At 32.2% G+C, this 24,125-nt stretch overlaps 1 protein-coding gene and 1 long non-coding RNA gene across 9 annotated transcripts in view; one reads left to right on the top strand and one right to left on the bottom strand.

Moving 5' to 3' along the window:
- Positions 1-1,392: 1,392 nt before the first annotated feature.
- On the bottom strand, positions 1,393-13,827 carry LOC128874251 (uncharacterized). 3 transcript variants are annotated; one of them, XR_008456608.1, is made up of 4 exons: positions 13,523-13,705; positions 8,895-9,863; positions 7,731-7,932; positions 1,393-2,187 (listed from the first exon to the last, which is right to left on the bottom strand). It is a non-coding gene; the product is annotated as an uncharacterized LOC128874251 (long non-coding RNA). The 3 variants fall into 3 exon arrangements; XR_008456609.1 differs by lacking the exon at positions 13,523-13,705 and adding an exon at positions 13,707-13,827 and having other exon boundaries at positions 7,731-9,863; XR_008456607.1 differs by having other exon boundaries at positions 7,731-9,863.
- The window catches only part of LOC128874243 (protein cycle), a 79,538-nt gene continuing 59,140 nt past the window's right edge, over positions 3,728-24,125 (top strand). For 3 of the 6 annotated variants that reach the window (XM_054118769.1, XM_054118771.1, XM_054118772.1), the window contains exon 1: positions 13,959-14,223. In XM_054118769.1, coding sequence (XP_053974744.1) covers positions 14,208-14,223 — 16 coding nt within the window. In that variant the 5' untranslated portion in view covers positions 13,959-14,207. The other 3 variants (XM_054118774.1, XM_054118775.1, XM_054118773.1) reach the window with 3 other exon arrangements.

A 24,125-nucleotide genomic window follows, 5' to 3' on the forward strand; every position in this document is an offset into this window, starting at 1 on the left:
TCGGCTACGCAGCCGCCTCCTCCGGCTCGTAACAATTCCTGAAAATAACAAATGTCACACAAACAATTGATCTCTGTTTAAGCATTTCTTGTAACACTTGCTGTTACAGAAATATGTTAAATAATATTGCAAATAGTCTTGCATTAATGTAATACAGAAGTATTAATTGATTTACATTTTGATAAAGTTGTCAATAAAATAATAATAATGAAATACTACTAACTATAATCAGTAAGTTCAATTATATTCAACGAACTCCAAATTGCTTGAAGCAGGTAAAAAATATTCTCTGTGATAAAAAAAAAGTTCAGGTTCTAGGATGTTATTAAACGTATTGCAACAGATTTAATACAAAATTGATTACGAGTGATGTTTATAGTAATATAAAAAAAAATGTAGAATATATTTTTATTAGTAGTAAATGTAGCTGCTCCTTTTTGTTGATGTCTTTGAACATAATGAATTGTAAAAAAAATACTTGAGAAGGATTTTTATTTCATAACATTTTTCACTTTAAGTTTTGATATGCATAACATAGAAATTTCTATTCGAAATAAATGTGAAGTTTTAACTAAATTAGAATTCATAGAATTGATTAGAAATTAAAATTTATTCAAAGTTGTGATCGTTTTATGTTTGATATATTAATAAAAGTGAAAGTAGCTGTTTCTTTCTTGGTGATGTTTTTTTTTGTCATAAAATCACGTGTATAAATATTTCCGTCAATGCAAGTTTTGCCTATCTGTGCTCCTTTCCAGCATCGATATTCTGTGTCTCTATTGTTGAGCGAACTATAGGGAAGTATTTATGATCCGCCGATGCGACGATAGGGGATGTCGTCCACAAGACATAATCTGTCAGACGCAGGCTTGATGACGTTTATATAATCACGTGGTTAAATTGTTGTACTGTTGTCAGTACGCTTATTACGTAAGTAGAATTCACCAGCATTCTCGAGAGAGGCATGAAAATGCGTGGTTTAACCATGCGGTATCGTTTCGTTGCTCGTATGCTCCTACTTGTTTTGAATGTTTAAAATGGTTTCAAATAAAACGTTCTAGGCAAATAATTGCGAGTAAACGTACTTTAAACAAAGGTTGAAATTTATTTAATTTTTATCTTGAACCTGTAGCTTTAGACACATCTACCAAACAATTGTAGAATTATTGTCATTAATTGTTTACAATTCTATTATGTAATCTTGATGATAGATTAGAATTATGAAAAACTGTAAACAATTACGTTAGGTAATACTTAATGTATACTTTTTTGGTGTAAGATTTAACACTATATTTTTGAGTCCATATAAACTGTAATTACTTGTTTCGAATTAGTTTGTTTTAGTTTTTTATTTTATTGCCATGAGTAACCTTTATGGGTTTTTACATTTGTTCCCTTTCCTTACATTATATCCCCTTTTCCTTATCTTATATTCTTATAATGTAGACTCATTGGTTTAGTTGTTTTAATATTTCATTAGTTTTTAAATATTTTATTTGTGTGATTACAGAATTGTCATACAACTGTCTTAACATCCTTCAAAATATTTCTGTTCTTTCTTAAGAATCTTAGGTTATTTTAGGTTACGGTTAGTCTATCTCCTCGACCTCTACTATTCCATCTGTTTCAATCTCATTGCCTTTCTCTTTCTTCTTTCTTACTATTTTCTCAAAATCGGCTATGTATGCGCACAATTCTACTACCGGCTTCCCTTCAGACACTTGTTTATCCTCTCCTCTAGGTTTCAAATTATTATATCGTTAAGATTGTGTGGAATATTAGATAGTTTATCTTTAGCACTTTTGAATATTTTAATGAGCTTCTATTGATTGTGAATCGCACCACAAAGAATATGAAGAAATATGAATTGTTCATTTAGTTTTTACCATCTTTGAATATCAAACAAAAATAGTTTAAAAACAATGTAAAAAAAATTTAGACTTATGAATGATTGCTTCAAACCATTCTTACATAAATTCTTATGTTACAGTGTTTGAAAAAATTATAAATAAGTCTTAACCCTTAAATACCTGGATTACTGTTTAGATTTAGAATTAAAATTTTAATTTTAGATTCTCCGTTTGTACAATTTTATAACTTGGTCTATAGTTTTGTCTTCAGCACAAACTTTCTTTTCTTTTCAACAAAATATTTTTATATCGAAATCTCTTTTTTTTCTACAATCTTCTGCAAAATAAATGAACCGATGTAGTGTGTAGTCTTTGTTAATATCGATTTACAATGACATTGAATTTTTTGATGCAACGATGAATGAAAATCATCAACGATATTTAAAAAATTGTTAATAGATTCTTCTCGTCCCATACATCATCCTTCACGTTTAATTGAAAATATGTACACTCATTCTAAATAACAAAATAAGGTATATTCCACACTACTTGTGTTTTATTAAAAAACGAAACTCCAAAGCACTTTTTTAAAAAACGGCTTATATACACATAAGGTTATTTCTACAAGAAGTATTAAGTATTCAATCTTGATGTTAAATTTAATACCTTGTACAATGTACTTTGAAAACTTTATAATTACGAAGGACTGTGAACAGATACGGTAGATAGTATGTTACGTGAAATTTACCATTGTCAAATTTAGCATTACGTTTCCCCAGCCTATATAAAAGTCAGAAACGGAGACAAGATCGTTTATACCTTGTACAATTTACTTCCCTGTTGATTTATCACCTTGCGCGTACTTCTTAATTTAATGTCTCGCGCATCTGAACGCGAGGAGCACTCGCCGTATTTCTTTTACGTCTGAGCGAACAATTCGGCGCTTAATTAACAAGTTATCGGGCCAATTATAAAAATGTACAATGGCCCGAAGGAAGGATATTCGCCAATTTGCTTCGCGATCACTCGATGAACGATGCGAACACCGAAGCTTCGTAAACACCTTGTTTCTTTTACGCAATGTCTTTTAGTGTCACGCAAAATAATTTTCAAACATGAGGAAGAGACACGTATAGTCGGACTATTATTGCATGTCCTATTTATATCATTTTGTGGATAGATTTTAATTCTATTGCAGGTTGTAGTTGTATTGTTAATTCTGTTGTTTATTTATTCAATCCGATATGTTGTATATTTATTTAATCCGATTTATTTATAAAATGAAGAACATACGTAAGTCGATACATTCTCATGCGACAATATATCTTTCCTTGCAAAAACCGCTGGCTAATACGTATTTCATATTTCAACGTCGCGCCATTTAAACCGAACATAATATCGGGCTTCAATTTTTGCGTGGTCGACAACATTCTGTGAAATAACCTCTAAACAATATTTATACGATACTGAAAGCTATACTATTTTACACAATAAATAAATAATTCTATATACATATAAGTAGTATTAATTGTCATTAATATTATATTGTTTGTATAAAACAGAAGGAAACTATAAAATACTAAATACATACATATATACAGTACATATTCGGAAGAACAGATATAGGTTTGACTGGCGTTTCTTAAACATAAATAAAATATAAATTTTTAAATAAGCAAAACTTAATAAAATACGTAAAACAACATCGAATCATTGAATTTTTTTCAACAGAATCATCAACTAATATTAATTACAATCAGAGTTTTTGTACAAGTGTTTTGAACCAAATTATCAAATTATTTTTGGAAATTGATGAAAATCCCACATCATATATGGTTCTTCTTCGAAGATATGATCTAATTGTAAATTTTGCTTGCAGATAATTGGGTCATGCTGCCAGATGAGGGGACAAGGGGAAGGACTCGGAGAAGATTTCAGGGTACGATTATTTCTTTTTATAATTTTTGTACCAATTTGATATCCCATTAGTTTACTGGTGTAGTAAATGGGAGAAAGCTTATTGCGTACTCTTTCTAATAAGAGCTACTTGTATTAAAGCAAAATAAAAGAAAACAATCCTTTCACTATTTTATAGTGCTATTAGAAGATATTCGTATATTAACATTTAATTCCGTCTCACGCGCTATTTAATTTTATAATAATTATTGTTACCAGTGTAAATAAACTGTATAATATTACGGCCCCTTCGTTCGCTAAAGAATTTATTGTGTAATAGCAACCTACAAGAATTTAGCACAATTTTACAAGTGCATGTCTGTAATGAAATATAATTTATAATTTTACCTTCGTGATATTTCTTTCAGCAGGTTTATACCGAAGGTAATGTAATTAAAACCAGGATATTCTACCTTAATATTCTACGTTATCAAAATTGTGCAATAAATAAATATAATTTTTTATTTACTTATGCTAAGGTGGCGTTTCATACACGATTACCTAAAAATATAAAGTGCATAAGTAAAGTAATTAAATTATAAGATTTATGAATTTAATGTATATGCTCGATATTTCAGGTAATTGTTACTCGAATTAGCAGTTTCTTGAGGTAGTAAGAATAATTTATATTTATATTCAATTGAATTTATTAAAGAATCTACTGATTTTATTTAGGTTAATGATTTAATTTAAAGATAACGAAATTCACAGTATTTGTGTACTCTATATTCCAGATAATCGAATTAGCAGTTTCTTGAGGTAGTAAGAATAATTTATACATTCATTACATGAATCTTATTTATTCAATTGAATTTATTAAAGAATCTACTGATTTTATTTAGGTTATTGATTTAATTTAAAGATAACGAAATTCACAGTATTTGTGTACTCTATATTCCAGATAATCGATTTAGCAGTTTCTTGTGGCAGTAAAAACAATTCATACATTCATTACATGAATCACATTTATTCAATTGGATTTATTAAAAATAAAACTACTAATATGATTTAGGTTAGTGATTAAATTTAAAGATTGTAAGATGCACAATGTTTGACTGCGGTTAAAGATAGACAAGAATAGACACTTGCTGTTTAACGTTTACTCGTTATAGAAGCATAATTGAGGGACAAAAGAATATACTTCCAGGGGCAACAGCTTTTTCCGGGCGGGGATTGTATTACAAGAGGTTGACCAGTGTTATCTTACCAATCAACGCGTGGAACAGAGTTCCGGAAACTCTGGTCACTCAAGAATCTGAGAAAATAATTTACACCTTGATACCTCGGTAGTAATTGAAGCATGTTGATATTCAATGTCGAAAAGCATCCAGTTGAAAGAGCGAAGTGCAAATATACCCAAAATAATCTTGAAAATGAATCGAACGATGAACTGAAAAAAATCACCTAATGCTCTTTAAGACATACCTAAAATATTCTCAAAGTTAAACAAAAATTGAATTATTACTTCTCTGTAAAAACAAATCCTGAAAAGCGGTTAATATTTGGTCTCTCAACGTGGATTCCCCTTAAAGTTCGTAAACATTCATCGTCAGCTGATTAAGGCTAATAAACACAAATTGATTCAATAAGATGCTGTACTGTCCAGGTTTAACAAACAATCCTTGACTTATTTCACCCTGATTCGAAACGCTCACTGCTCCATTTCTAATCGACCATCCAGTAGGATCCCGTTCTACTGAACGGGATTGATAAAAACCAAGGCACAGTAAATTCACCAACAGGAAACTGCACCGATTAGCGATGCAATTCTTTATACGTGAGCGCCAACGATCCGCGTTTGTCACATTTGAGGATTATAGCAACGGGCGAAACGTTTCATTTCGATACTTTAACGCCCGCCCGCTGGCTGATGGGAACGCTAACAAAGGTTGAGGATTGTTGTTTGAAGCACACCGTTTCACGGCGAATAATTGGATAAGCGCACAGAGGCAAAGTGCAAAATCACTGTAAATTAATCAGCAAGGCTGATCTCTGGTTACCGAAAAATCACGCTAATGAGTATCCAGGGACGATTTAGAGAAGGGACCGAGGAAGGTCTCCGTGGTCACTTCAAACGTCGATGGCGATCATAAATTGGAGGGAGCAGAGGGGTTTGAGCACGATGGCATTTATGACAACAATTATCGTTGCGTTACAAACAGATCGGCGTGTATGGAATATCGATCGTAATTAGTGCTAATTAATACAGTGTAGTCGACTATCATGGAATCTCAGCGGTAATCGAGGATCAAGAGATTTCATAGATGCCGCACGGTTAAATCTTGGCTGCGTTGTTGTACGTATGCGCGAGATTGAACTTGGTGTAAGGCGATCTTGTTTTGTTTGAGGAAACATGTTTGGTGTATGATAGCATTCTAATAGATTTTCAGAGGGTGATTTGGTAGTTCCTTTTTTTTAATAAAACACACGATATGGAGTTTATCCTAATTGTATAATTTATATATTAAGTGTAGAAATTAATTATGTGCCTTTATATTCAATCATTTATAACTCTAGTTTGAGTAGAAGTATTTGTAATAAATACAATCTGATTTCTATAATAATGAAACTATAGATATATTGCATAACCTGAATTTGTTTATTATTGTTTATTATTATTCTTCTAACAGATTACAAGTATACTTGATAATTATAATAATTGTAAAAGAATAACATAGGTAAAGTTTTCCCATATTTCCACTTGCTGTAAATGTCTAATCATGATTGATAGAGACTTATGAAAACTCCATGTTTAAAAAAAAAACAACAGATTACAAGTACTTGATAATTATATAAATTGTAGAATAACACAAGTAAAGTTTTCCTATATTTCCACTTGCTATGCTTGTCTAATCATGATTAATGGATGCTTATAAAAACTCCACGATTCCAAGAAAGATGAACTTTCCAATTGCGCGAATATTCATCGCATCACCCAATATACATATGCATACGTATGCATACAATAGAGCGTCTGTGAAATACTAGAAGAAACTTTTTTCATAAAACATCTACTCTCCCTTCACATATTTTCCATCGAACTCGTGTTTACACGAAGTCTGAACAAGATGTTCGCAAACGTCATTCGGTGTCTTCTTCATTGTATCGGAAATGTTACAGTGAATTCTTTATGCATGCACATTTACATTAGATAAAAAAAGGAAAATATTTACGCGAAGAAGTAGTACATGTATTCATACGTGGAAAATAATGAGACAAGAATAGCTAATTACGACACTAACTCAGTTATCGATACTTTTAATTTATTTTAATAATACAAACAGAAGACTAAAAATATCCAATTTTAATTTTACTTCTTTTATAAAGCACTGCATTGATTGGGAGTAAGTAATTTTCATTTATTTATTATATATAGCAAAAGGAACAGAAGAATATTATAAATAAATTGTACTTCGAGTTCACGTTTATCTCAAAGAAACATTTTCTAAATTAAAAGAAAAAACGTATACAATAATATTTGAGACATCTGCAACTAAATATTCCGGCATTGATGACTTATTCCTTAACAATTTAAATAAATACAAAATAAACTATTATTTTTATCAGGTTGAACGGAGATTAGGTTGAGAACAAACAAAATGGACGTAAATTTTTGTAATACCGAATAATTGTACATTTTGCGAGTTTGAATAATATAATCATAAAAATGAAAAATTACAATTACTTATTAGACTGAGAGATGAATGTGAACAAATATTTTTATTCAAACTATAGTTATAAACGATTGAATGTAAAGGGACAGAATTCATTTCTACACCTAATATATGTACAACAAAATAAAATATATCGCGTACTTTCTAAACAATTCTACATTTTCTCATATTATAAGATAACTTAAACGCAAAACTAATACATCCAGAATTTTCTGTTATCTATAAATGCATTGTTAATTGGGACATTTACCTTTCGCGTTAACGTCAATATCCATTTCCCTAGCTCGTTGCTTTTTAAAGAAACTTGCACGCATTTTATACATTCGATTGACACGTCGATGAATAACGAATTCGTTTCTTCTTTTCCTTATTGAACCTTGTACACACACGACGTATAGGTAGCTCGTATTAACCCCTGGCACGTTTCGAACAATTCGCATTTCGCTGGCTTCCTGTGGTAGATATCGCGAAGAAATTCCTTAAAATGGGCACTTTAAAGGTGATAATACTAACTCTGGTGCTCCGTCTATAGGTAGCGATAAGTACAGCACAACTTCAAGCATTTTCGAACGTCAGTGTCGAAAGTGAAATATGTGTTTAACGAAAGAATTAATTAATAAACCAAGTCAAAGCTTGTTCAATGGGGTACTTAATAATTTTCGTTGTCATGGTGTGTTCTGATGTAATGATACAATATAATTGGTCCAACGTTGTAACTTATTAGAATTGTAGAGAATAATGTAATTCTGGTCTGTATAATTAATACAACGTGAAAAAGTAATTAGAATTTTCATGTTCTCTCGCTTTTTAACAAATTTTATTTTCCAGGAAAGAGAATTTAATAGACAATACTTTCTTCTTTTTATTTCTAACTTCCTGTTGTAGTGTAAAGGGAAAAACATGAAAAAACTATAAATTGTTAGTGTAAATACCTCGTCCATAAACAAATGTTAAATCAAAAGATAGTCAGAATTAAATCCAAGAAAGTTTAAGAACACTTTAAAAATTTACAAATTAATAAACAGATATTTATTACATTAACTCATTAAAATATTCGTAATCCAAATACGAAAGTATCACAATCTAAAGGACTAAAATTAAAAATAATAATTTGCGTATTACTTCTCTGATTTAATTCTCTTATTTTTAATAGAAAAATAAAATCGTATTCTGCACTGGTAGTTATATTAGATCTGCTATAAATAAACCGTCGAGTCATTGCAATAACACTAACTGCATTGTTCCTATATCTTGTTATAAGAAAACTGGCGGGTCATTTTAATAATATCATGTTGTAATGAAATAATTAAGTATCAATTTTCACATGCTTTTTATCCTCGGTTACAGAACGCTACGTCATCGATTGACATATTCTGCTAATACCGTATACGAAAGGGAATAACCCTCGTGTTACCTTATTGGAAGTTTTCCAATGACCCCTTATACCTTCAAGGGGAAGGACTCGCGGGGGTGAGGCCCTCGTTGTTCCCGTCCACAGTTTCGTTCGAATTCGAGGAGACAGAATTATAGATGTACTATTCTTTTAGCAACTGATACGATATGATGGTTAGCATCCCTTTTTTATATAACAAAATTCCTTCCTTCCTCTTCCTTCGACTATATTTATTATTCAAACTAATTTATAAAGATAAGTATGAATCTCGTGATTCAATTAATAGTACTGCTTTTACCACCAATCATTCTGTAAATAATTTTTCCTTGATTTTTTGCTGCAAGCGAGTTTTAAGAAAAATTAAGTAAGTGCTTCGTTTGAGATGAAACAGTATGACAGTTCAAGGCCAGAAATTGATTAGACCACTCGATTACATTAATATTTTGTTACGTGAGAAACGTCTTAACGAATTTGGACGAATGTTTAGGGTCATTATCGCGTTGAAATGACCACCCTGTAGATATCTTTTCTTCATCAAAAGGAAGCATATAATTTTGCAAAATGACAATGCATAAATCAGTCCATAGATTCTTCTACATATTTGTATTAACCTTTACAATCCGACTATTTCTTGTTTGGACTCTATTTGTTCCTCTTTTAGAAATAAATTGTATTAAATTAGGGTTGGCTATAATTTAACAAAAGTTTTTGAAGCGTGTATCTTACCATGATGAATTGTCAGAGTGTATTTGAATACAAACGACAGCTAGTGACACTTAGATGACCTTAAACAGGGCTGCCATTACATTTTAACCCTTTCGGACTTGGTGTCTACAATTGGGGACACAAAATTTAAAAATTATACTATCGTTTAGGGCGAATGTCCTTATTTGTTTACATGAAGAAAGACCAGTCTTCCTCGAATAGGATTTCCTTATGTCCTTAGGATTTCTTTTTATTTTTCCACATTAATTTTAATCCAAGTTAACCCTAAAAATAAAATTACATTTATACAAGAAAAAAATAACTCAGGTTTGATCGGGTTAAAAAGATATCGTCCCTATTGAAAAGCTCTGTACTTTGTTTCCCAACTTTTTTCATTTGAATGAAACTTATCTGGTAAGTTAGTTCTCAAGAAAATGTTTGATAGGTATTTTTTTATATCTGACTTTCTCATATCGTTCACATTAAAGGAGCGATAACAGCCCTCAAAGTTAAGGGTGCAAAATATATTTATGGAAATATCTCCGAAATAAAAGGAGATAATTCGAAGCTTTTTTTTTTCTTAATTGTGGATCTTTAAATAGGGAAGTTTTCTGCATAGTAGCTGTGATTTTCACGCGTCGAACGTAGCTTCCACCCTTAAATCGATCGTTGCAGCGTCCTCGTAGACTATTCTAACTCGAACAATCGAAGTCGCAGGAGGCGTTTAAAGCCAATTTTGAGTAGCTCCAACGAGGAGGATACGCGCGAACCTCATTGGTCTCCTCTTCAAGCTTCCCAAGGGGTTAGACCTGCGTATGATGGTCGCGGTACCGCCAACTTCGCATAAGCGGAGAGGTATAGGACGGCTTTAGTCACTCCCACTTACGCTTGTGACACGAAACCGCGTGGTCTCTCCTCTCGTGTTTAATTCGTCAAAAATTTACCACAAACAAAGCTCGATTTTTCGTGGAACAAACAAAAGAATTTTAACCCTTTGCACTCGAGGCCTTTTTTTCTGGTATCTATCAGCAACTCGAGATGCTTTCTTAGCATTCTATTGCCACGAATGCTGAGTTTGATCAGGTCACCTTTACCTCGCCGACAATCATTTTATCGACACTTCAAATTCCGAAGAAATTAAACCTAAACAAACATTATTGTTGGTCGATTTATTGCGTCAAACTTAATGGTGACCGAGAGTCACGTCTCGAGTGCAAAGGGTTAAATTCATTAGATCGATACTCATCGTCATAGTCTTTATTGATTATGAGCACTTGTGTGTCAAAATTTCTTGACAGCTTTTTTAGATTTCGAAGGATGAATAGACATTAAACGTTGTTAGAAAATTCAAGGTTATTGTCCCACATAATTACTTCTGTAGAGAGGGGGTTTCCCTAGGAATGATATAATAAACTGGTTTCCAAGTTGAAAACTGGTTAAGAAATAATTGCTACTGGTACTTGACCTTAAACATTAATGGAGAGTTTAAGAGTTTTGTCAATTGGAATTTCTTTAAGAATAACCGTAAAAGTTGCAAAGTGTTTAAAAATGTATGCACCATTCGAAGTTTTACAAAATATTTCATTACTTTGACTTTAAACATTAGTAGAACATTAAAGAAAATCACAGATATTACTATTTCATATAAATACTCTTCCGCGAGGACATTTCAAAAATCACTACTTTTTTGGGTAACTGGAGGGACAAATTTTGTGATGGAATTGAAGATTTAAGTTTCAAGTTTCGACATTTTCTTTCAATACTTTTACTACTGATTTAATATTGATACCCAATCAACCAAAAAATTCTATGCATTCGATATAATTATAAAAAATCGTTTCAGAGCCGATGTAATAACGGTTCTGTTGAATCGTGACAGTGACCTTTATAGGCTAGAACATTTTCAATCTATTACGTCATCCCACAAGTTCATGTTACTTGTTGTTGTGCCGTTCAACATTGTTCAAATTAATATGTAAGACATACCTTTAAGTATTATGAAGAAGCGTAATCACCTTCTCTTTATACAACCTTCTCCCATTCATCTGTGTCGTATTACATAATGTAACTTATAAAGCATATAATTTACTGTAATGATACTCGAGCTTATATCAAACTTTAGACTTTGAGGAATATATTTATGTCAAAAATCAAAATTTTATACTATTCTGATGCGTAATAATTTAAATTGCAATCTTAGGCTTCCTTGTTTATCTTCACAAATTGCACCATGTTATACAAAATATGTTCTCCCATTAAAACGTGGGAATATGTTTACACATTCTTTTTCCATGTATCACAAGCTCATATTTGTAACACAGCGTGTTCAGTCACTGGTGGTACACGCGAAAAGGGGACGATTCTACATGAAAAAATAAGTCCAAAATATACAATAAAAATTTTTCACGCGAGGGTTTGTTTTCGAGAAAATCGACTTTGAATTTTCGCCGGGTACGGGTGCACTCCATTATGTCCCGTTATAACGAATCTCACTGTCTATAGCTGTCTCGATGGTTATTAGCTCTGTTTAAGTTTGTTTTTATCGTAACGGAAAATTAAGAACACGTAATGAAATAGAATGTTGAAGTAATCATAAAGTTTATTATTACAGAAATTGCTGAAAATGTTGCCCATTCTGACGAATACATACTTCTTCTAATTAAATTTCAATCAACGCTTTCTAACGTATTCGATTGTTTTAGATAACAATAGTAAGATAATAAGTAAGAAAACATTTCCGTGACATTTGAAGTGTTTATCAATATAGCTTCCATCGAGACAATGATCTACAGCGAAATCCGTTATAACGGGACACGATCGAGTGCACCCGTACTCGGTGAAAATTCAAAGTCGATTTTCTCGAAAACAAAGCCTCGAATGAAAAATGTTTATTCTATTTTTACGACTTATTTTTTCATGTAAGACCACCTCCTTTTCGCTTGTACCAACAGTTACCGAACACTCTATCTATACCTTAATACATGTACCATATTTTACAAATTTTTCGCTCCCATGAATTTATTCTGTATGATTACACAGATCTAGTGATTACTAGACTGCGGATCTTTATGCATTTATAGGAAACTTGAATGCGCAAGAACCTACAAAATGCAAACAATATGCAAGAATATAAAAGAGATTGAAAGTAAAGTTTATGTTATAACATTTGCAGAATAAAATAAATTCCTATTTAGGTTCAATTTTTGTAGTCACGTTTCCGAACATTTTATTTTGCATAAAGATCCGCAGTCTATTTATAAGTAATCAAAGTAAACTTAGGTATAGTGGTAAGATTCCAGGAATGTATCAATCATTCATAATACTATATACTATGTAATAGCATAATGTCATAAAATAATACTATATAAGAAGTCTATTTTGCAGTTCGCAATCACGATAATTGAAACAGTCATATTACGATTCATTTTCATGAATTACATTTATCTGGTATTCTACCTTGATAAATATAACTGTTACTAATTATTAAACTATTCGATTACTGTGTTTCACTAGAAATGTGTGTTATATGATACTATAAAGTTTTTAATGAAAAGAGAAAAAGTAAAAATCTACTTCCCGATTTTAGTCGTATATAAAAACATGGAATACTGGAAAACACAAAAAATATACGTAACGTCTGATGAATATATTCTACGATTAACACGATAGTACTGTTATTTCGTGCTGCATAAATGAACACATTTTTTAGTTATGTTTAGCGCGTATTTAATATATTAGCTTGTATCGTCAGTGCATAAAATTCGTAGTTTAGTAGTAACTTTGGCAATTTTGAAATTATTTTAAAGAGCTTAAATAAGAATATCAAAAGCAAGAATCTGTTTTTTAGTATTAGTATTCTCTATTAGTAATCTCTAATTCTCTTCTCTAGTTCTCTATTCTAAATTATCTATTAGTAATCACTAATAAAGTTTGCCTGGACTTACGATGTCCTCGCAGAAGAGATATCCGATTTCAAAGGGTTAAATAATATCGTTCAAATCGCGAAGCCGCGAAAATCGTAATCTCCCCTAGAAACCGCTTCTTCCTGAATCACAATCTAAAGATTGCGCGAATGTTGAAAGCGACAAGGAAGTAGCATACGCGAGACGACGAGTTAGTCACTCCCACCTGCGCCGGTGGTCCAGGAGCACGTGGTTGCGTCCGTGGTAATCCGCACCGTCGCAGGATCCTCCATCGGTGTTCCTCCACTTCCACCTCCGGGCCGATCCGCCGCCACCACCACCACTACCACCACCCGCGCTCAGTGTTCGTTGGCCGCTCGGGCGAAGAGTGCGCGTGAGTTGGCAAAGTGGCTCGCTACCACCACTGCAACCACCACCACCAACACTCTTACGAACAGTAGCGGCACGGTAAACGCTCGCGAAGGTTGCCGATGCCGTGGTCCTCCTCGTGCATCGTTCGCTCCACGAAGTGGCCGCCTCTTCTTTCGGTAGCACGTGGCCGACTCGACGAACTCGCGACACTCGGCGACGGTCATCCGCGAGCGGCACGACCTCGTCGAAGAGGCACCCTCGAAGCACGAGGGCATCGGCTGAGAGGGGGGAAGGCGAGAGGCCTTCTGCGCTCCTCGAGGATGCCGCCGCTTCCTCGTCGTCGGCGACGACGTGGATGTACGCGCTTCTCGGTAAGCCGCCGGCACCTGTGATAACCGAAGACCAAAACTTGCCAGTCTCGTACACGATCGTTTGTTTCAAACGTTTCGATTCTTAAGAATCTTTGAATCCTTGGTGATTGGTCATTTTTATGGAAATTGTGTGGTTGCAACGTGCGAACAGTGTCACGGATGGTTTCCGAGCCGAGAGCAACCGGAAGCAACTGGGATGAAACGCCTTCGTCTTGTTCACTCGCGAGCGATTTGTGTCTGCGTCTGGAGAACGCTGTTTCTAGGAATTTCTCCGTTCGTAGACGTGTGAAAATAGTGATTTCGTATAGAATTGGCGACGTCAGTGATAATTATCCATGGAAGACATGTGTCGATGAAAATGTGCTCCGATTCTCTAGGGTGCTCCGATCTCTGCGTCGAATTAACGCGCGTCGTCGAAGTGTGTGGCTCTGGATTACTTGGTTCAGTATCTAAGGTACCTCCCTACTTTTTTCATTGACATTTCATCTAGAAAAACCCTAATCGTGGGCTTTCTAGCTTCAGCGTCTATCTAATGGGAGTCTGGTAAACGTATTTCTAGTTGTCGACTTGTGAGACTCTGTGGAGGAAATTGGCGAGTGCCCACCATGTGCGAAGTTAATGACAGGTCAGGTTAATATACACAAAAGGTTCACCTTTCAAATTTTATTGAAATGTTAGACAGGTTTATATATTGGGTTAAATGGAAAGTTCGTGCGGTTTTGCTGTACAATTTATTTGTAGTTATTCTTTTGTTCTCGCAACAGAAACTAGTCGTCTTCCTAAATACACGTATTTTAATCCTTTCGACCTGATTTTTGTTCTATTTGGATTCTACTCGTTTCGCTTTTAGAAATTAATCGTATTAAACTATGGTTAGCTCCGAATCAACGACTGTTGCCGGCTAAGAAAGAACAATTTCTCCCAGCCACGAATGATGTTCATTATTGCTTTTCATTGTTAAAAATATATAAAAATGACTATTTATAAGTAGACTAGGGATTTTATGGATTTTATGCATTTATGGCGTACACAGATATGGAAAATATACTGGAACTAAACGTGATGCATGTTGAATATATTCTGTTAATTAATATAGTACACGTTTATTCGAAGTGTTCAATTATTTTTTTTTTCATTCTTAAAAATATATAACAAGTTACTAGATTTTATGCATTTATGACGTATGCTAATATAAAAATTATACACAAATACGATGTATGTTGAATATATTCTATTAATTATATAATAATACTATTTCGTTTCACATGAGTGCATATATTCTTTGATCATGTTTAATCATGTATTTGTCATTGTTTTTTGTATCATAAATGTACAGAACTCACTGTTTACTGATAAGATACTCGTGTACTGCTTTACGAGTTTCAAAGGGTCACTACAGTCACAAAACAGTAAAAACTATTTCCGAAGTGTACGGAGAAGATATTATGAAGTTTCGTACCTATCAAAAGTGGTTCGAAAAATTCCCATCTGGAATTCAATTCAACTCTAATACAATGGAATTTGTTTAGAATAAAAAGAGCACGAACTTTCCCGCTCAACCTAATACAATATTATACGCGATAGGTTCCTGGTTGTTGTTACGCGTTCGTAACCAAATAGACCTGCAGGTAAAGTGTTAACATCAGCCACAGGCTTAGCTACAACGATCTAATCGTGTCGTATATAGTTGTACTGTGACCTTCGTTGGTTAGTGCACGGTTGAACGATCTGGGAAGCTTTGGTTAGCTAATCTGTAACGACGATTTTCACTCTCTCCTAGGAAAGGTGGCAGTTCGAAGCCTTCTAACCGATGCTATATGTTCCTTTCGTTTTCACTTTCCTGGCTGATAGTGGATATAATAGAGGGAAAGTAGTGATGTAAAATTACATGGACTGCTCTCGATTCTTTCCACTTCTGGGCATTTCGAAGTGACTGATTCGAAAAACTGAAAAAATCGGTTTCATAATTCTGTACCCCTGGATGTGTGTAGTATATGGGCATTTATTTTATGTTTCACCTCAGAAGTGTTTACTTAGAAAATCAAGAAGTTTGTTATAGTGATACGTATGAGGCATTGATGGCATCAAATTTTTGAAAATATTCTGTGAATACAGATTTATGTATATGTATACGTTGGCACAAGCCTCTGTTTTGCTTTATATCTCAGTAATGATTTATCTAATGCTGTTATATTTACGACGATTTCTATACTTGTGGGATTGATGCTACTCATTTTTGACAACATCGTGCATGTATGGATTCACGTATGTGTGTATGCATGTATATGGGCCTCTGTTCTATTCTCAAAAAGAGTCTGTTAAAAAATCATGAATCTTGGTTTGTTAATTTGTAGAATATATGATTTTTATAGATTTATATTCCTATATAACTTTTCAAACGATTCTCTTCGTATAAATGTGTACATAAATATGAATGTGTGTATGTATGTTCATCTCTTTTTTTCAATATACGTCAGGAAAGATACATCTCGAGAATAGAAAATCATGAAATTTAGTTTTAGATTAAATCTAATTCTAATTAATCTAATCTTTAATTCTAGAAGATGTTGTATTTTGTCTCGCGAGTAATTTATCAGAAAATTTTATTTTGTTTTGGAACGTGTTAGTGTGTTAGATGACAAAGTTATCGTTGCAAGCTGTAACTATAAAAAACGAAAAATAGTCAGTTTTTCTTTTCCGTTTCTAAAGATTTCTCACGAATCTCTTGTGTCATGTATCTCAGTCTCATTGTTAATAACAATCATTCTTCTTTCCTGATTTCGGTCTATGTTGACCACTTGTTTGATAATTCTCTTGTATTAACAATAATAATCCGTGATTATTCCCTACTGGTATTATACGACCAGACACTATCTTCTTATCAGATTATTATGCGCTATATATCAGCGCCTTTCTTCCGAAGCTCCCAAGGTGAATCGAATGAAGTCGCGTGTGCATTTGCAGTAACGCATGTCGCACGTTCGCGAGTAGGTATCGAGAATAAAGACACGTGTTGTATATTAAAACGTGAAGTTTTTTTTCTTGAAATTATAATTTCATTGTACTTTTCGTAGTATAATTCCGTTTCACTTTGAGATTGGTGTGGCAGTCGGTGACTTCTCGAGGTAGACACAAAATTCAACGAATGTTTGCAGTACGGAAATGACTGCAGTCAGACAGATAGTGTTGCAACGATATCCAATTTTTCTTATTGTTCCACGTTTGATAACTTAATCGTGCAAAGATAGTGCAGGTCTAGATAAGGGAAGCATTTTGAACTTGAACGATATCTTAGAATTAACTGAAGCATTGATATGTCTTATTTCTATTGCCTCAGCCGATTATTTATTTATTTACGTGGTTGTACTTTGTGGAATACTAAATTATGGCTCTTGAAGTAAAACATACGCGTGTTTTATTCAAGGTTAACTCCGTAACAATGTATTATGCTACGTGCAAGATAGAAACTCGCTAATCGATTGGGCAAACTAGACTTCTAAACACTCATTTCTTTTTATTAATTTAATAAAAATAGTCGCCTATATATATATACATATATATTATTTTAAAAACTTAATTGCTATAAATAAATATTAAAAGAGATGATTGAAAATTTTTTAAGTACTTTTTTTTATAATACACAATATATAAACATTTCTTATATTATTATAAATTTATACGAACTTAAAAGAAAAGAAAAGTTCTACTGGTTTCTTGGAAGGTTTTTTCTAGAAGACATTGAAAATATTAAATTCTATAAGTTCATGTTTCTATACTGCTATGATTAATAAAGATACATTTATTAAAGTAGAACTATTATAATATGCAGATATATCATAATGTTTAAATCTAGAAAAATCTCTCGATTTTTTGACAATCCAGGCTTTTATATTGACAATACATTAATTATAATTCAATAGAAATTTCGTTTGGCAATATTTAATCTAAGAATTATTATTATATAATATCAAAATATCATGTACAAGTTTTGTTTTTCTATTGTGATTACGCTTTAGGCAATTGTATTCCACATTGTAAATCTTGGAAGAATTAATTATAATATTCACAGATGTTGGACAGATTTCCAAATTATATATTTAAACGTTTAAAATAAATTACTGCTTGTTATATACACGTATTATAACACATTATTTATTTATCATTATTCTAGGTTCGATATTCCTCTAAAAATTATTTAATTTATTTCTTTCATTAACTCGATAAAATAAAATGTTTCCATTCTTCATTCGTTTCTTCTTTAGGTGAGGCCTCCAAACTCCATTTTGTCTTCTACTTCGTGGAAACAATGTAACGTTTTAGCAATTATTTTCTTAATATTATGTTTACGAAGATTTCTCATTAGATTTATATTACCGAAGTGATGTTTTAATAAGTAAAGTCGATCGACTAAAATTAACTAAGAATTTTAGACAAACATGAATTCGGATACATGCTTATCTTTTGCTCTGTAAACCTAACGTTAAAAGCTTTTCCTTAACTTCTAACTGAACGAAACAATTTTGTTTCGGTGCTAAATAAGTAACTCTTCGCCAAGTTGTTTATCGCTGGAAATAAAATAAATAAAGAAAAAAGCGTCATGGCATTGGTCAACATCGATCGCATGTTGCGCGACAAACATTTTCTAGAATTTCATGCTGGCTTTCGTCGCACGATTAAACCTCCACACGCAGAGTATTTGATAAATACATAATTACCGACGTAGCAATCTATCCAAGATCGTAGATAACGTACTTCTTGCACACGGTTTATATCTTTTCTAATAATTTGCAATGCGCTCGCTTGAATCTAGTAATCAGATACGATTACACGGAGCATTTACCCAATATAGTGGTACTTAATAAATACTCGAACCGAACGCAATATTGTAAATTGTACTAAATAAACTCCAGTCGTTCGTCGCCGTGCAAATCCAACGTCTTAGCTAATTCTCCATTCCATTTGCAATTACGCATATCGCGGTGTGTAAGAGGATGAAGAAGTCACTAGGCGGTTAATGTTCTTTGCGCAAGCGAAAAGTCAGTGAAATGTTTCTTGAACAAAAAAAAAAAAAAGTAAACGTTACAAAATTGTAATCGATAATGTTGCATCACCCGCTCGGAGACGTTAGACGTTAACCTACGATTTCACTACTTTATAAATCGTCGGATAACTAAATGCCTTTTAAATTGGGTAGGTTGTATTATAAATAACACGTCACACTGCTGTCTTTGAATTCCGTTTGAGATAGAATTTGTTTCGTGCATACTAAGGATATCATTAAAAGGATTGATTAATATCTCGATTGAAGAATTGAACTTAGATTTAATATACAGTCAGTGTAATAAGTATTCGTACAAGAACTATTTATTTTAAATTGTTTGCTGTACGAATAGTTCTTACACTAACTGTATTAAATTCATAGCGAAATTTGTGTGTACATATTAAGCATGTATGGGGGGTACAATCGAAGACAAATGTATATGAAATTTTAATTAATTGAATATCTTTGTAATTCCAACATTTAAATGAATAAATTTATAGTTTTAAACTTGTTTTTATTGTCAAGTTTCTAATTTATCGCGAAATTTTGTGTTCATTTAATTTTAGTATGAAATTCTCAATATTTTTAATCATGAATAAAAAACTTTTGACATTGAAAATGCTTTGGATTCAACTTCAAATAATAAGAATACATCATTTTTTTTTTATCCAAAATGAATTATATAAATTATTTAATGTTTGTTAACTAAATTAATTAATTATAAAGTAAAATACAGCAAAATACAAATGAAAAACAAATATAAAGTTACTTTTACTTACTTTCTTTATTTTTTGTTGTAATGTCACGATTTAATCGAATTATAAAAATGCTACAAAATTACCATTATATTTAATGATTAATAAAAAATAATATACATGCCTATTGCTAAACGTTACAGCGCCAATTAACGTGAATTTGAAATTTGAAATTTGAAATGTAATATGAAATTTACTTGTTTAAGTTAACAAACGAACGGTACTAAAAATGAATACTATAACTACACAAATAAATGTGCAACATAACTGTCTATACTTGACAATTTTTATTTGAAAAAATTCGTAGTTTTGGAAACTTTGCAAAAGCGAAATCATGTACTCAGTGAGTCGAAGGTTAAGTGGAGTTGTAATTATTTCTAATGCTGATTGAGAAATGCTCACCAACCGAATGCAATTGCTTCGTTGGCATTTGCTTGATGCAGCAGCTGAAGGACTTAATTCTTTAACATGATCAAGTTTCGTGATCATGTCATTTGCTCCCGAATAATGCTGATGTTACATTATTTTTTGTTACGTAATTAAAATGTTGCTTCCTTTGCGAAGAAAATTTTCCTACTTCTTAACATATGTATGTTCGCTTACATAACAGTATTAAATGGTTCAGCACTATACTTATGATAATAATTATAATAATAATACATTTTTATTGCATGTATTTCCTAATTGATTCCAAACAACGAAATATGTGTGTAATTTATTTATATTTATTACGAAGTTCTACGTAAAATTCGTATTTAAATTACGCGAAGCTTCTGAAACATGTATAAGAAGACAAGTAATAATACTAAATAATAATGCGTCTATATATATTTCCTAATTGGCTTTAGGAAACAGAATGTGTGCGTAATTTATTTGTTCTTATTATGAAATTTTACGTATAATTTGTGTTAAATTGCACGGAACTTATACTTTAGTTTAAAAATGTGTATGTAAAGAGTCGACATGGCGTGTTGCACATCGACAATATTACAATTTCGTAGATAGAGAACTGAAAAATGATTGACTCCTGTTTCACAATTAGCTCGGGTACTTAATCATCGAACATCATAGTTCATAGGTAATTTATCAAGTGTCTGTACACTTATCTCTCAATTGATTGAAAAGTGGGATTAGTTGAAATGTCAAGGAAATCACCGTGTAAGATTAGTTTCTTTGTAAATTCAAGTTGAACATACGACAAAAAAAAACTGACAAGGTGGGATTTGACCTGAAGCAGCGTAGCAAAGAAGTTTAGATAGTAGTCATATTTTCCCGTATTTCTCAATAAACAAAAAAGAGGATTTACAATAACGAAAGTGAGCCCTAATAACCTGAAATACAAGCTTCCTTGTAACTAAACTACAGATGTTTATGCATTTATAGTGAAAATTTTCGAAAATCTACAGAGGATGTGCATGAATGCAAAAATATATAAAATATCAATTATAAAATACGTGTTAGACTGTTTAAAAAATAAGACACACTTTCATTCAAATCTCAATTTTTTGCTTAAACCTATAAAAATATGAATTTACATAAAAAAAAAGAAATATCAGCTTATAGAGTATGATAAGATGGACATGTTTTATATGTACAGTTTATTTATAGGATGTTTAGTTTCATAAAAAATAAAAATAAAAATTTAGAAGGCCATTTTTCTGAAATTAAATTTGTTCAACGAACTTCTAACTTTTCAATGTTTATTTTCAAAACTAATCATCCTATGAATAAACTGTAAATATACAAAAGTTTCATCTCGTCATCCACAGTTTAGTGATAACTGATTTGCCTTAATTTATGCCAATGAAGTTTAAAATAAACTTAAGCATCTTTCTCCACATAGACAGAGTTCGACAAAATTCATGTCTAGATGAAAATTTCTAATATCGAATTTAAAAAAAAACAACTATTTATCCTTTATTCGTTCAGTAAACCTTAGAATTTTGACGATAGAAGACTTAAATATTTCAGGAATTCTGAGTTCGTTTTATTTGTTATATCAATTACTCGAATACAATTTTACCCACCTCCAATTGCAGGAAGTTCCTAAGAACTTCTTCGTACGCTCAGAAAAAATAGAGTTTACCTCAGAATACAAAAAAAATGACTAACTTCAAAGTAATCAGGCTTACCTCTTAATACTATATACTACTTATAATATATATAATACTTAATACTATTATGTATATTTCAAAGATTAAAAAAAAGATAACATTATATTAATACACGTGTAGTTATTTAAAGGTTCTGGAATAAGGACTTTGGAACAATAATGATACCGTTTGAGCATGATAATTATTTAATGTAAAATACGATGCTCTGGTACATTCGCGACTTCTTTTATTGTATATTATTCATCATCTTGAGCAAACAGTGTTATTAGTGTTCCACGGTCCTTGAACTCATATAACACGAATTTTACAGTACTTTACAACGAATAGAAAAATGTTATTTCACTACCACAAAAACTTCATCGGTCATCGTTTAATTTCATACAATAATACCGTGATAAATATTTGACGAAACGGCAGTGGTTTGGTCTTTGTCCCTTAATATCTCGTAAGCTGATGAGTATCTTAACAAACGATCGAATAGGAGATGAAATGTTTTTCAGCTCTCTAACTAGCTACGAAATCGCGTTCTCCTGTTAACAATTTTTCCACGTTCCGAATTTTTACAATTAAAGGTAGGTCTTTTTACTTTTTTTCGACATTGCGACGATATCGAATGTTATGTATTCCGTGCAAATTTTATACGCGTTTACTTTGTTACAGAATTCTATTTAGATTACGTGTTATTGGTAGAATAATTCTAGAAAAACATTTTCGAAAACGTCACAAATTAGGTTACTTCAGGAGCACTGAATATTTTACTTTTCGTTCTGTGTAGTAAATTACTGTTTTGCAAAATGTGTCATTATTATAATTCGGTATCTTTATACGTAGCTACAGAAAGAAAGAAAAGTTATTAATAAGTAACGATTATTTTAAGCTAACCAATTCCAGCCAAAAATCAAAGGGTTAATGACGTAAAAAATTGAAAAACTCATAAATCACACCACTTTTTCGTACACGTATTCCAAAGACCTTTTCCAAAAGGTGCTTTATCATTTTCTTTTTTAGATGAAGATATATGTACACTATTACAATTAAACCTGTAAGGTGATGTTATTTAAGTGTCCATCACAACTACATTGACATGAGTATTTTATTATTAAAAATCAATCTTAAAGTCTTTTTTGGAAATCTTTCATCTGCGACAAGTGGTTTAGCAACTATTTACCTGGTCCATCTCTAGCACTGATCTACTCCTACCTGAATCAACTTGAATTGTTTTTTTTTTTGTTTCATTTCATTTGAGTATGTAGTCATAAGTACATTGATCATGACACCTACTTGTCCAGTCTTTTTCTAACCTGAATTGTTTTCAAAACGTTAAGTAGCATTCTCGAAAATCGTTTCGTTGAGCTTCGAAAGGGAAATTATGAATGGGCAAAGTGTTGCATCGATAGAGACATACTCTTCCGCAGATAGCCAGCACGTTCACGCGTGAGCCGTCGCTCATACTTAGCACGTGCGCTGAGAAAATGTCATAAAAATACGAAATTGTCTGTCAGCCGCAGAGGTAAAATTAATGCGCGGATGAAGCCGTGCGATTCGCCATAGAACATGTTCACGGTTCTTTGATTCGTCGTCAATTTGTTACCTGGCCTCCGACACGCTAATGATTCTAATCTTCATTGTCTCCTCTCGACGACGGGGCACCGTTAACATGAAAATTTAATTGCCTTCGTCGTCTATCGAGTCCATTCAAGCAGGTGCTTGTTAACCCCTTTGCACCTTCACCTAAATGCAACGATTTTTTTTTTTTTTTTTTTTGTTATACGGATCAGTATGTCTTGTGATTACTAATCGTTGATTACTATGATATAGAATAATAGTTACATATTAATATAACATAAATGGAAATAGAAATTGGTTTAGAAATTCAAGTTAAATTTTTCAATCGGTAACTAGAAATTTTTATTTAGATAAGAATTTTGGTCATTTCTACGTGCGATAATAGGGAAATTTCTATTTAGATAAAAGTATCAAATAACGAATAAA

The sequence above is a fragment of the Hylaeus volcanicus genome, chromosome 3 (assembly GCF_026283585.1).
Source record: "Hylaeus volcanicus isolate JK05 chromosome 3, UHH_iyHylVolc1.0_haploid, whole genome shotgun sequence".
Classification (NCBI taxonomy): Eukaryota; Metazoa; Arthropoda; class Insecta; order Hymenoptera; family Colletidae; genus Hylaeus; species Hylaeus volcanicus.